This window comes from Channa argus, chromosome 1 (genome assembly GCF_033026475.1).
Source record: "Channa argus isolate prfri chromosome 1, Channa argus male v1.0, whole genome shotgun sequence".
NCBI lineage: Eukaryota > Metazoa > Chordata > Actinopteri > Anabantiformes > Channidae > Channa > Channa argus.
In genome coordinates, this window is record NC_090197.1 from 23,211,120 (window position 1) to 23,226,633 (window position 15,514).

General features: G+C 37.3%; 1 protein-coding gene across 1 annotated transcript in view; it reads right to left on the reverse strand.

Annotated features, from left to right (window-relative positions):
- Positions 1-3,972: 3,972 nt before the first annotated feature.
- kcnk9 (potassium channel, subfamily K, member 9) overlaps positions 3,973-15,514 on the reverse strand; it is a 38,329-nt gene continuing 26,787 nt past the window's right edge. The window contains exon 2 of the mRNA XM_067508203.1: positions 3,973-12,156. Within this exon, the coding sequence (XP_067364304.1) occupies positions 11,273-12,156 (884 nt within the window). The 3' untranslated portion in view covers positions 3,973-11,272. The remainder of the gene's footprint in view (positions 12,157-15,514) is intronic.

Sequence of the window (15,514 nt, forward strand, 5' to 3'; positions counted from 1 at the left end):
AACTATTTTAGATCCATTAGTGACAGCGAATTTGCACATTTTTACAATTCAAAGTGCTGTGTTACACTTTGCCCCAGCAAATTTGAGCAAAAATCAAATGGCAGTCCATTGTTACATGCGTGAAATGCAAAAAAAGAAAGGCACCTTGACGCTTTGTGCTGTAAAATCCTATCTGACAGTTACAGAAAATCTGAATATCATAATATTCTTTTGTTCTAAATTCTGAACATTGCATTGCAAAACTTTGTAGTGAAGAGCCAAAATAATGTCCTGCAAACAAGTTTCTGAAATTGGTTGTATATGCTTATGTCACTGTGTATACTGTTTTTTCTTTCTGCTTCCTACATGTGATTAATTTACTTGATGAGAAAAATGTGTTATTTGGTTCATGTAAGTGTATATTAGATTATGGATCATCTTAAAATAAAGTAGTCTGTTTCTGGTGGGTGGTCTCATTATATAAATGCACCTCTAAGTCTGACATTTTGTCTCAGTCCCAGGCTCCAAAAGAGAACGATCCAATTTAATTAAAGTTGGAGACGTTCCAGATGGACTGCATTGTTATGCTTTGTGATCAAGGGTTTTTTCCTCTTTAATCTCCAGTTAGGAGCACTTAGCTTAACACCATCAAGTACATGTTCACCACTTCCCCCTTCAGCCAACTGCCGTTCCAGAGTGCATCTTGCAGATTGTTGGCTGCATTCCTCCTGATGGCTCTTCCTGACACTTCCATGCTCCTGGGAGGATGCAGAAAACTCTTGCATGCCTTTGCCAGTTTTTTGCTGCACTTTCCGAGCCATCCCAGCTCGCTGCCCTTTGCCTTGGACACCTAGAGCCAGCTTTCCTTCCTCTGTTGACAGTCCCTCTGTTGATGTGTTTGAATTGCACTGATCCTCTTCTAGGCATTGTGCTCTCCTCAGCTTCAGCCGCCTCCTCCCCATCTCCCACTGGAGTGTGCTGGGGTTCTGGCACGCTGCTTCTCTGCCACATTCAGCCTGAGCTTTAACACATGGAGAAAGTAAAAGAGGGGCTTGTTTGCTGCACAGAGGTGCCGGGGCACCTCGATACACAACATCCTCTAGATGCCTTTCATTTTGCTCGGTGGGGTTTGAGTGTGACAGCTGGGGCCTTGAGAATCTGTTTTGCTGCTGGTCTTTGAGTGGCTCCATGGAAGTAAGAGGACACACTGCTGATTTTACCAGTCCCTGTCTCATACAATATTTCACCTTACTTGTTCGGGCCTCATTCACTGTCACATTTAGCTTACAGGATGCAGATTTGGCTTCTTGCTGTATAAACTTAAGTTTTTGCCTCTGAGACTCTCTCACCTCCTCTGACAGCTCTAGAGGGGCAAGCTTCAGGGGGTGTCTGCTGGGTTGACTCTCGACCTCACGGTCTAAGTCAAGCCTGGGCAACTTGAGCTGCAATAAGTCCAACTGCGCTGTGCCCTCTCGGGTCGGTGGGGACAGCATGAGCTGAGCTCCTGCATCCTTTCCATGTGTCGCTGACAGATGGAGGCCAGGTGTTTTTGAATTGTAGCCATTTTTACCTGTCAGTCTGAGGTTTTGACCATTCAGATGCAACATCGTATTTTTAACTTAGATGGTCAACCTTTTATTTGGTTGGGGAGCCCCCTAAACAAAACAGACATCTGTGACTCGTATCACTCTGTTAGTACATTGAATATTTTTTTACGACAATACTGTAAATCATAATGGCACTTTAATTCAATTAGGTTTTTAGCACAACTTTCCAACAATGCCTGCTCTGTAAATGATTATTTTTTAAATATAGTATCCAACACTTTTCCTAACTGATACATGTAATGAAAAAAGCCTGCAACCCCTGCAAAGAGTTATAAAAAAAATTTAATGGGTCAGGAAGAAATGTGTGAAGAAAACAGTATTTGACTTAACTGCACACAGCTACAGATATGTAAACTATCTTGAGGGATTTGGAAATACTACTTCTAGGGCTTAATCTTCAGATTATTAGTATTTTTTTTAAAAGTGGCTAATTGTTTTTTCAATTTATCAGTTGACCGTTAATCTCTGTAATTTTGAAAAAAATCCTTTTTTATCTCAATAACAGTTTGGATATTTAAGATATTTAAATTACAGTCAAATATGACAAAGAAAGGCAGCAAACTCTCAAATTTGAGAAGCTTGGCATTCTTGCTTAAAACATAACTGTAACTATAAACTGAATGTCTAAATATTTTCTGGTAAATAATTCGTTAATCGACTAATTAACTGGCTAAACTTATTGTATACTCACAAGGTTGGGCAACATATCTTGCTTGATTTATTGTTGAATCATGTCTTGCAGTAAAGGAAACCAGTCTTGTTGTTGTGCCTGTGTTTGTGTGGTCTGTGTCACCTGGCCACGGGCAATGACACTGGAGTTTAGCAGCCTTAATGTAATTAAGCAGATTAGGGTCACAGTGCATCACAGTGATCTCTAATGATCTCCAGCTTAGTAGGAGTCAGTATGCACTCTCATAGTAAGCACTTGTTGACAATGGTCCGTTTTTTATTACCCAGTGGGATTTCAAATTGACATACAGTAAGTAGCAGCTTTCTGCTCAAATTATATTGAAGAGGTCAAATTTTCATTGGCCACTAGATGGTGGCAAAGACCTCTTTTGCATATCAGCCTCAACAGTGGAGTTTTCTGTCCTCATTGCCATTATATGTAACACAGCCAGCTGTCATTGAGCTGTTGGAAAGCAGAACAAGATATTTGAATTTTCAAAATTATTCTTTCATGACCACCATAAAAATACCATGTTGCATCTTTCAATGGTAATAATATGAGTAGGTAATTAACACTCTACGGAATAATTTCTTCTATACTCCGATATTTCCATCCACTCATACAGCTTCACATTGCATTTTCATATTCTACACTTGTTTGAACATGCAACATGTTATGTTACCACATAAGTATGGCAATTATTCCTAACGTAAGGCTTAAAGCCCATTAAAACCTTAAATAATTTTTTTTCCTTCAGTACAGAAATTACATTTTCATTGATGTGTGGATACAACAGCTTGTGATGAGTGTATTTTCTTTCTTTTCTTGGAGGTAGCAAAGCAGAAGGATTGGGAACCATGGATTTATGCTGCCTGCCGTATTTCTAGCCCATGACACAATATAGTGAGCAAGTGGAGAGTTAGGGGTAGATAAAAGGTGTGTTAAACGGGATAATGTTCCGCTTAATTTGTAAAACCAGGTGATAGGAGGACAGCCTGGCCTCAGACATAGGTTAGTGTTATCAAAAATGTTAAAAGATCAGGAGCAGCAATGAAGCTCTTTGCATCTTAAACAACAGAGGTCAATAAGAAGAAAAATAAATATTTACCATTAGAAGCATCTGGTTACTTGGATGATGTCTTAAAGTTAGATCTTTATATTGAATTCCTATTTTTGTTATGATATTGTAAACAGAATGTAACATTTAGAATTACTTAAAGATAAAGAGCTGGACTGATATCACAATTAGTGCTGGACATATGGATGTGATGGGTTTACTCACTGATATTCATTCTGAAATGCTTTTGACTGTTAAGGAATATAGAGTGACTATAGAAATTGAATAGAAAAAAATGACATAATTCAAATGAGAAAAGTGATTGGTGACTTTCATCCCTTCTCCCTACAACTGGCACAATGTATCATAGTTTGAGGAATAAAGACAAAGGCCCAGTATTCGCACTGTGAAGATAAAGGAAACCACCAGTTGTGTAATCTCAGATTTAAAATATCCTCACAGTCTGTAGACAGCAGTGCAGTTACATTTTACTTCCACTTCTAACTTTGGCATTGGTGCAAATAAAAATGTCAAATGACAAAAAACATTCTCATTTGAATATCTGCATAACAATGCAACTTTATTTTGTTTTAAATATAAACTACAATCATTTTATTCACATATCAAACATTACACATTATTACTCTAGATGCTGGTGTGATTATTGCAGACAAAAGGCTTTACTTCTTATTACTTTTTTTATTAAATCAAAATCAGTCACAAAGAATGAGACCATTAGGAGAAGCACAAGTGTTACAAAGAAATTTGTAACCTTGGAAGTTACTAAAGATAAAGTGCTGCAATTCAGTATCAGAGATATTTCCCTAATATTATCTTCATTCACTGCAGTTTAACTTTGATCAAATTTTCTTTTCAGCACAAGCCCCGGTGCTGGCAAAATTTTTCAGCCTAAAAATCTTCAGACAGACATGATGAGACAATGATGTGTTGTGTGTTGCCTGCAGGAATATCTGCAGATTTTAATCACTTTCAGAGAGCTGCTTGTTTTTAAATTTGAGCTCCATTGCTGCCATGCCAGCCTCATTTATTGTATTTAGTGGCACAAAGTTTTCCTGCAATGGATGAGACTTCTGTCAGCGTACAGTTTTTCCTTCAAGTGTAGATACATTTTTCACCAGGCAGACAGACTCAATCATTGTTCAAAATCTCCTCTGCACCGTTGTCTTGTTCTCTTGCCTCAGGCCGCAAAAAAGAAGGTTGTCAGCACCTGCTTATTGCAAAGCTTCATCATATCATTGGTACGGTGGAGATGGTCCTGCTGCTGCAGAACAACTTGGCTCTGCTTACATGATCATTTAAGATGCAAAATTACAGGCTTAACGCCAAGAGTAGGCCTTAACGCCCCTCTGCCACTGTTCTTATTGTGTCGCCCTCTGCGTTGCCTGACGTTCATGGCTGACAGTATAATTACTGAGATGTGGGAAGGGATAAAAAGGGATGTTGCCCGCTTATTCTCCCACCTACTGAACATCCAGCTGCACTGCATGGGCCACTCAGAGAGAAGAACAAGGCAACTGGTCAGCACAGATCTTTTATCAGTCAAATTTTGCCAGAATACATTATGTAATTAATGCCACAAAGTTATTTGATATTGGTTTTTGAAGTTAACTTTGCAGTGGTCCATTGGTTTTATTCCCTAATTCTAGTGGCAGCAAACAGGGTTGCCAAACACAATTAATCCAGCTTTTACTTTTGTTTGTTTTTTGCCAGAGGTGAGGATTAATATCATTATTATACAATATATCTGATTTAAAGTTACAATCAGTGGCTAGCTACCTTAGCTTAGCACAAAGATAATCAGCCTGTGTTGAAACATAATTAAATGTTGTTTTTACAAATTTTGTACGTATTTTATTTTTGTAGGACTTAAACAAACAACAGACTGAGACTTATAAAAAAGAAGCAAATGTTAAATAAGCAAAATAGAGGCATAGTGGTGGGGTTAGTTTGTGTTAGACTGTATCTTTTTAATTTTTTTCACTCGGATCTGCTCTGACGCATGACCGTTTGAATATGTAAGACTGAGATTTTTGAGTTTTGCCTTCAGTATCTTTGTGTATTTATTGACAGACACTCTTGGGGGTCAGGCTCCTCTGGCTTAAATTGTTAAAGGCTACAGTTCTCTAAACCTTGACTTAAATTATATTAATTTTAAAATAAAATATACTCAAGTTGTACTTTTAATTAATTATTACAGTTGAAAGTTTATCTTGAATCCATTTAGTCTGAGAAACAGGCCAACAGCCATTTAGAAATCATTGAAATTGTTGTTTTAATTAATATGTACTACTATAACTCCAGGCCTGATTTTTAGTTTTCTAGAGAACCCTTTTGTGACTTTGTGAAATAAAATAACGTCTCAGTGGAGCAGCTGGAGATGTTAGGCAGCTAGAAAAGGACACAGTTTCAGAAGGAGGCTTATCATTTTTATTCAAGTGTGTAATGGCTTCGCCCAGGTCGTGTAACCCAGTGAGTCATCCACACCAAATCATGCACACACGCACCAAAAAAAAAAAAAGAAAGCAAGAAAAAAGAAAATGAAAACATACAGGTTTAAAATGTTATGTAAAGTTTCATTGTGACAGTCTCCTCTCTTTGATTTGGAAAGAGAGGGGACCCAAACTGGAGTATACTGTACAGACATCGGTTTCAAGATTCTGACAGCAGACGTTAGTGGGTTCAAAATGACTGTCAAACCACGTCAATGCCCACGAGATGGGATATATTCTCCTGTAAAGAATATGGTACATGGTATTATTTGTTCATCAAACCTACAGAAGAACCTATTGCAAAGGATATTTCACAACGCTGTGGAACACAGCCTTTCTGCTATATTGTATTACACAGATCGTAGTGCAATTTGTTTCTTATTATCCCTGTCATAGGAAAACATGGCACTGTTGACAGAGAAATAGCCTGCACGTACTGCCACATCCAGTAAAGGATGCCTTGAAGCCAAACACAGCTACATACAAATCAAATGCCAATGACTTGAAGGATTCACCTTCGTGTTGTTTGATGCCACGTGGCAACGAAACACGAGAAATAACAGAGAGAGACAACAAAATGTTGCACTGTCTGTTGAGTGCGATGGTGTGTGTGGCTGTTTCTCTGCACCATCTGTGTTATAGAGTAACATTCATTCGAAGACCATCAGTATGACATGTGCCATGAAGGCAGACAAATCTGAGTAATATGTGTGCGAGTGAGACGGGTATGAAAAACGATCCGACTTGAAGCTCACAAAGAGCAAATGAGTTCATTTGTTTGCTGCTTCTTTTTCAAAATAATCCATTATGGCTGATACATTCCCCAAAATGTTGCTTGAACAAGTCTGACTATGCAGTGAATGGAAGCTAGTGAAATCCACAGAACCCATTCCATTTTGGAAGTGTTTAAAGAATAATTTTGCTTAATTTCATACTTATGGCCATTATTCTCAAAGGGTACAATAATATTATAGCTGAGAATTGGGAACAAGGCAGCATTCCTACAAAGAGGCACTCATTTACCATTTGCCTTCCTTTTCCGAGTATATTTTACTAACCATCTTTATTTAAAGCATTAGATCGGCGTTAGTTTAGTTTATCTCCTATCACAAACCTTTTATGTACTCATGATAACTTATTAGGTTTTCTGTCCCACTGTCAATAACTCCTAGTTTCCAGATGCACCAGCTCTACATTATTTCAGGAAACAACAACAAAAAATGCAATGCTTCTGTGTCTGCTTGATGTCTAAATATGCAGCTGTTAGCAACAGTAGAGGGTAACTTGGAACAATTTGGATTGATTAACATGCACTGTAGTGCCCCTTGTAATAAAGGCAGATATTGATGTGTTTCAGTATCTTTTGACAACATTGGCATTACATGGCACCAAGGAGAAAGATACAGAATATGAGCATTAATTAATTGTTGGTTGTGGTCTTTTCGTGGGATTTGACTGAATATTCCCAGCCTTATTTCGTAAACCTGTCTAATCATCTAACAGCTTATGCATCTTGTACCATCTGACTTCTCCAATCTCCCAAATCTCAGCAATTACCTCAGTTTGAGCTCAGTGTCACTATTACTGATCACATGACCACAGCTATAAAAATAATTAATTAATATAAACTTATCTTTGAACCCACTGATGTATTTAGAAAGTAAATAAATGGTTCAGTCTGCTTTGGTGCTGGGTGTGTTTCTACTGTAGCAGGAAGGTAAATAATCAGTTGTTGATTGTTCATCTAATCATGTGAACTTGTCAGGACTTAGATCTGTCTATACATTAACCACATCTGCTCTTGTGTTAGCCCTAACGCCAGACCTCCATATGCTTATGATCAGTTTGGTAAAGCACAAACAGGTCCAGAGCTGTGATATTTCAATGTGCCCACTTTAACAGAAACACTTCCTGTTGTTTCTTCAAGGCACGTATGCTACTGTGGAAAAATACATATGCATTTTAGCCATGAAAAGGCCTTTTTATTCCAAAGGTTGCTATAAACATATTGTACAGGATATTTAGATAAGCCAGTTTAGTTCCAATAATGAAACAATGCTTTTAGGGCTTATCTCAGCCTCCACGCCTGGTTACTTTTGTCACGACTGAATAGGATCCATGGCATTTTACCATTTGCCCAAACAAAGTGCCATTCACCACACGAGGCATGCTCACATACCCAGGAAATTAACAGAAACCTGTTAAATACTTGGCTGCAATGAATACTGAAGGTAACACTTATTTAAAATCAAGGTCCAGAATTTGGTGTAAGAACTGTTAGTTTCCAGAAATATTGATTGATTTTGAAGGACAGAACTTGGTTTGTGGATAAAATATGTCCCAACCCTATATAACTGTGTAAAAACCTAGCTTTGCTCCAATCCTAGGAGTTCATACTTTGATATACATTTACAGCTTAAAAAGTATGGAAGTCCTGCTGAACTCAAGAGCTCATTCATAAACTGACACATAGCACTGTGCAAGTTGTAACAGAAGTGGTGGCCTGCACTTTAAAATGATCTTGTTATTAAACATAAATAGACCTAAATTCCCATGTTTTTCCAGGCCTGTGGTTCTCACAAATGTTGCCTATAGTGCAAACTGACTCCCAGTGTATGCATCTACTTTAGTCACTGCACAGACCTCAGTGAGGCAATGCATCTCAGTCGCATTTCTCATATTATTTGCAAATGAAGGTTGGATATGTACATTGTTTTGTTTTGCCTATGCAGTTCTAGTATTGTTTGTGAAATAGGAGTAAACCAAAATAGAAAGTGGTTCATTCAAACCTGAGAACAAACATTATTGTACAGTTTGTTTGAATGTAAAATTAAATCTCTTTATAAACTACTTGACTTTGGCAACATAAAAAGCAATGTTTAAATCATTCCTAAAATTATTTGCCATTAAGGTTCTTGTAAAGTTATTATGAAATTGTTTCCTCATTCAACATACAAAGTTCATGCACCTATCAGATCTTTCAAACATAAAACAATGCTCCTCATCCCATTTTTCTCTGATATTTTACAGAAACTAAAAGGATCATACTGATGTTATTAAGTTTTTCTTCAGCTTTCCCCTCACATTAAATCATACTATTTTGGCTCATTTCCCTGTTGATGCGTTTATCAGGTTGTGTTTCCCTAATGGCTCCAAAGTGCATCCAAACCTCAAGAGTTGTCTGTTTCGATCTAAATGCTTCCCCATCACTTTAAACAGTTCTGATCTCACTGCTGTGTGGTTAGAGCAGCTACAGGCATTCATCATATACTATGCAGGGCTTGTGGAGCACATTCATGTTTGTAATTTAACTAAAATATTTACACTGCTGATGAATTCGGCTGGAGCAAATTCATTGTACTTTGGTAGCTACAGGTTAAATGAAAGACTCACCTCTTTATATTACAATCTTTATATTACAGTCTGTGCCATTAATTTGAGTCATTTGATAATTATATCTATAACTATAAACTCACTTTCCTCAGTCTGACTCATAGTCCAGGCCCACATTTCTCTGAATTCTTTAGTTTATCCATTTATTTTTTCAACAATATTTATAGGGGTTTTGGTTTTTAAAAGGAAGAAATATATCACCACATGTATGTGTTTTAAGGATTTGGACAACGGTAGCAGTCTATGCCACAGATGCACAAGCTAATCCATGCTGTTGACTGACAACAAACTGAACATGGGTAGACATTGGTTTTAGTGTCTGTATAGTGATTGGGGACAATGATTAATTTAGTGACAGAAACTATTTATTTATTTGTAAATGTAGAAAGAAGCCAGTTCACATTAACTGATCTGATCCAGTATGAATGTCAATGAGGTAAAACACAAACAACCAGTGATACAATCTGTAGTGAGTAGCATGGGTTTTCTTTTGGTTTAATTTTAACTCTTATTATAAAAAATGCTTTAGGTGAAATAAAAATATTTGTTATCAGATATGATCTATAAACCCAATTTCCAGAAAACTTGGCATGTATATACTGTAAGTAGAATTGTAAGTAATAAGAGAATGGAATAATTTGCAAATAATTTGAAACTAATTTCCCTATTAAAAATAGTACAAAGATACAAAAATATTAAATGTTAAAAATATCTGCTCATTTGAAATTTGATGCCAATGTGTTTCAAAAAAAGCAAAGGCCTTCTTGTTAATCAGCACAAACTTTGAAATAATTTTAGAGGTGATCCTAAGCCCTGTAGTGATTTCCATTAGAAGTGTGTGGTTTAAGTTTTTGCCATCTGATGGTCCTAAGATTACAGACATTTAGTATTGATGTTTGACCTTCTCACTCCCTCTCCTCGATTTCTACAGATTTTGTGGATATATTATTGATATTATGTACTGTAAATTATAAGGGCCCGAAACATTTTCTCTAAAATATAATATTTAAGAACATTGTGGGAACATCATGCAGAGTGAGGGTCCCCGCTCCATCATTACGTCTGAAGGGCTTAGCTTTTCTTTTTTAATACCTGTTTATGATACTGACCTGTGGCCAGTTAACAATCAGGGAGACTACGATGTTCCACTAGCTCCACAACTTTTGTTCAGTCTTCTGTTGCCCCTGCCCCAACTTTTTAAAATTTGTTGCTGGCATCAAAATAAAAATCAGTAAATATTTTTTTCAAAAAGCAATCAAATTTCTCAGTATTAATATTTGATAAATTGTCTTTGAACTTTTTACATAAAAAAAATGGTTTCACATGTTTTGCAAATCATTCCATTTTCCTTTTATTTATTTCCAAACCTTTCTGGAAAATGTGTTTGTAGATGAGGGAAAAATATAAATAACAGCAGCATGATCCTTTTTAACCAAGGACAGACATCTGTCATACAGCTCTTCTAGGACCAGACTAAAGAATCTCAAAAAACCATGACATGACTCATTATTTGACATCTAATGTACATGCTGATATTGGCAACAACATCTTGGCTTGATGTGTGGTAAAAACATTGAAATATACTTTATGATTGCTTATTGAAAACAATACCTGATGCTTTAAGGTATTTTAAATTCTCTGTAGTGAGGCAATGGAATAGTACACAACGGTAAACTTTTTTTCAAGTTAATGTGAAACAAGCATACTCCCTTTTGAAAAATAGCATTTTCCCCAGTGTGCATTATTTGGTATGTAACCAAAGTTAATATATAAATTTGGACTGTAAATCTGTAGTAAGGAAGGTCTTGTAGTTCATGAAATGTTTTTAACGGAGCAATCTCTTGAAAAAATAGACATCCATGCTTCATGCTTTGCATCCCATTCTGTTCACGCTTTCTGTTAAGCGTGTTCTTCATCTGTCCCCAAGAATACTTTTTATATTACATACAACCTAACGGGAAAAAAGTGCTGAATAAGATTTGTGAGGAGCAGCATAGGAAACGTTTGACCTTGTGTATAAAATATGGAAACTCATTTGTCCAGTGTGTGTTAGGGTTTAGATAGATTTCCTTCTCCTCATGAGCTGATGATTTTCTGTGAAGCTGTGAAGACCCAGAGAAACTGAGCTGATGGGTGAAGGGAAGAAGCTGTTTTTCAAGGTACTGGGTGATATCTCCTCAATCCTGTAGGAAACCGAGTGAAAGTACTGATTGGGGTTCAACTGTGAGCTGAATGAGTTCTGATGAGAGAAGGCACAGCCCACACCTCCCATCCCTCCCCCAGAGCTGCTGAAGTCATGTGAGTGGTAATGCATACAGGAGCAGACTGACTGCAAGTCAGGCACTTCTGCCCGGTACGGCTCACGTCGCCGCCGACCATGTTGCAGCGACTCGTCCTGGATGTGGATGATCATGCTGTTCCGGTTGCCAGCAAGCGAGGCCCGCTCCTCTGCGTCCCGTCGCTCATCCTCACTGTTCATAGTTAGGAAGCGAAGCACCACCAGATTGAGGAAGGCCCCAATGACTGTCAGGCCCACTAGGATATACATGAAGCTAAAGGCCACATACAGGGGCTTCTTCTGGAGTGCCCGGTTCTTTTGGAGGGCCACAAAGTCCCCAAAGCCTATAGTTGTTAATGTTATGAAGCAGTAATAGTAGGACTGAAAAAAGCTCCAATCCTCATAATGGGAGAAGGCAGCAGCCCCGATGCACAGTGTGCCGATGCAAGAGAAGAATCCCACTGTCACCATGTTCTCCATGGACACATCAGTGATGCTCATGCCACAGCACTTCTTGATACGCTTCAGGAGATACTTGACAAAAGTGTTCATCCTCTCACCCAGACTTTGGAACATGACAAGAGTCAAAGGGATTCCAAGGACAGCATAAAACATGCAAAAGGCCTTCCCTGCATCAGTCCCCGGCGCAGCATGACCATAGCCTGTGAAAAGAGCAGACAAACAGCAAAGATTATTGATAAAAAGACTTTTGCCAAAATGCTGGGTGCTTGTCAAGTGGCAGCGGCATCACAGACACTACCGACTACTCAAAAAGCCCCAGATCAGCTTATGTTTACAAACATGACCAAGCAAAAAATCTCACTAAAAGTCTGCAAGTGCTGCCAAAAGGGCTTTTGAATAGGTGCATGCTACAGAAATGTGCTCATTAATCTTTTATTTAGGCTTAAAGATTATGGCAAGAGGGGCGTCCAATTAGTCAGAAGTTTCCGGTGAGGTAGAAAAGTTTGGAGGAAGGATTGGAAAGGAATCACTGAGGAGCCAGTGATGCTTTTAGCTTAATTAAACTTTATCTTTAGACCACAAACTGCTGACTCACTCACAAACTTTTAAAATTAATCAGTGGGGCTAACAATAGGATTCATACACTTTTTTTTTATTTTTTAATGCAATATACATGATTTTATTTGCTTTGCAGGATATTTACAAAATTACTTCAGTTATTATAGTATGAATGAAGCCTACTGCTCTTGCACATGCATGGCTGGAATGAAAAGAGTGTTATTGATTATCTATCCTCTACCACAGTCCATAACTGAGAGTATTAAACAGTAAAATCATAGCCAAGAAACACCCACCATCACTTGGCATGAGTACCACGTCACCACCCTTCTAAATGGAGGGATTATTTTTGGTGTACTGTACAACAATGTTTATTTATTTATTTTAGATATGTCCTGAACAAGTTCTGTATTTTGTGCTCTCAAATATTGACTCTCTTTTCCCATATGGCTTTCCACCCACTTGAGCATGTGCTTAGTTATGAACTAAAAAATACAAATAAAAAAGCTCAGCTCTAGCAATCTCATTTGATCGGGCAACTGTAAGACTTATATTAGCATGTAAAATGTGTGTTACTTGCATAGGTTTTATCAGTTAGCATTTATAGGAACATGCTGTACCAGTTTACACAATCAGTTTTTGGAGGTAGAATTCAATGCTTTTATTCACCCTAATGATTCTTGCATTCATATTGTTGTATGCATCAGTGTATGTGCATCAGTTTGGATCAGTCTTTATATTTAAAATGCCCAAGTTTAACGTATTCTATTCAGAATTAATTTAAAGCTGCTATATTGTTTGTATATTCTATAGAAAACAAATTGTGCCAGAATGTTTTGCTTTCAGCTTTTGAGCTTCACGTGGCCTACAAATATAATTAGTGAACTCCAACTTTCAAACTATGCATTCAAACGATTGCATTTCTTCCCAAAATGCTCCTAGCCTGAATGCCCTCATTTTTGCACTGTAAATATTCAAATAGAGGAGGCGCATCATAAAAACAATCCCCATCTAAACAAAGACACAACTCAAACCCCAATCCTGCACCAGCACCACTACAGAGACCGCAGCATCGTGCTGAATGGGCTTGTGAAGCAGAAAAAAGTGGCTTCAAACAGCGTTCAGATAGAGTCCTGCAATTCTACGAAGACTACAGCACACACAGCAGCCAACATTGGAAGGCACTCTCCAATGTGAATTTATATGAAATTGAATTTATATCAGTCTATGGCCCAGCAATTTTTGACAGAAATCTCTCTCAGAGGCTCTACTGAGTCTTTCAGATTAATTATTGATTGTAGGAGGGCACATGAATGGAGTTTGTAATCTCACACTAGAAAGATCAGCAGATATTTCCTTTAAACTCAGCAGTCCTAAATGCAATGGCAGACAACTCAAATCCTATTGATATTTCATGGTTTCTGAACCCAAGCATTCAAGACTATACCTGGTTTCCAGCATAAGTCGTTATCAAGGATTGAGTTTTTTTGTGTTATCTCAGGGCCTGACAAAATGCAAAGCATGTGCATGTGAACTCTACCTAACCACAACCCACTAGTTCTGAGTATCAACTTGTGTTCCAATTCTAAAAAGAGATATTTTAATACTTTATTTCTAAATGACACAGCTTCTTTTAAAGATGCCTAGTGTGGTTAGCCACTATCCACGGCTTTACCAAATCATGTTTGTTGAACCAGAAAAAGGGCAGGAACCAAATGGTAAAGGAATTGAAGGTTTAATGTTCAATCACGCAAATAAATTGGTATAGTACAACATCAGTGTTCCCAGTAATAAGTAGTGTACAAAGTACCATGTAAAACTTGTTACAATGTTACTTTTGTTTTCACCCCATTAAAGATTGGTTTTGAAATAAGAAATGTATTATTTGTAGGTAAAGCATACCTCAAACTTCTTTAAAGCCTTACTAAGACAGTGAAACAATGTAAAGCTTGTGGACATCCAAACTAAGATGAGCCCACCAACCCATGGAGGATGGCTGTAACCCTTTAACAGCTAAACAACTAAAACTGGATTTTAACCAGCAACAAAGAACTAACAAAACTTGTGGCTGCATACGTAATGGATAAAATGTTACAGATTTTGTATATCGACTGTCATTTAGACCCTAACCCTTTGGAAAATTAATACATTAATGCAAAAAGTTACTTTTGACTGGAAGTAATTTAAATAATTTGAAAGTAATTTTGAAGTAATTTTACAGAGTTTAATTTAAGTACGAGTATACATAAATTTAATGTATACATAAAACTCAGTTATTACTGAGTAACAACTTATAATGTTATGCCACTCTTCTCCATAACTGTCCTCCTTTTCTCGCACAATTTGAAATCTGTCATTGTCCAAGAGAATGGCACATACAAAAGTTGGATGGTTAGTTATATTATCTTCGCACAGAAAGAAACTTTTTAATTTTATACTTTGATTTCATTTCAGAACCTGTACTTTTTCAATTTTACTTGAGTAAAGAAGTTGGATCAGTACTTTTTCACATGTATCTGCACTTCTACTTGAGTAAAGAATGTGTGTACTTTTCCAGTAAGACAATGACCCCAAGCATACAGCCAAAGTTACACACAGATGATTTAAAGACAAGAAGGTTAATGTTGTGGAGTGACTGAGTCAGAACCAGGACCTCAATCCAATTGAGAATTTGTGGCTGACTTAAAAAGGACTGTTCACTCAAGATCCCTGTGCAACATGACAGAGCTTGAGTATTTTTGCAAAGATGAATGGGGAAATATTGCAATGTCCAGATCCTCAAAGCTGAATAAGACCTATTCACACACAGTGCTGTAAATGCAATTGCCAAAGGTGCGTTTACTATCACTTTGATATGAAAGATTCTTTTTTGTATGTTTTTGTAAAAAGCCAAATTACAGTGACTATGATTTGATGAAAAGGAGAAAATTTCTGAAATGTTTGTATATTGTGACTGAACCCAGTCACAAACAGTAACACCTATTGGACAGTGGTGACAGA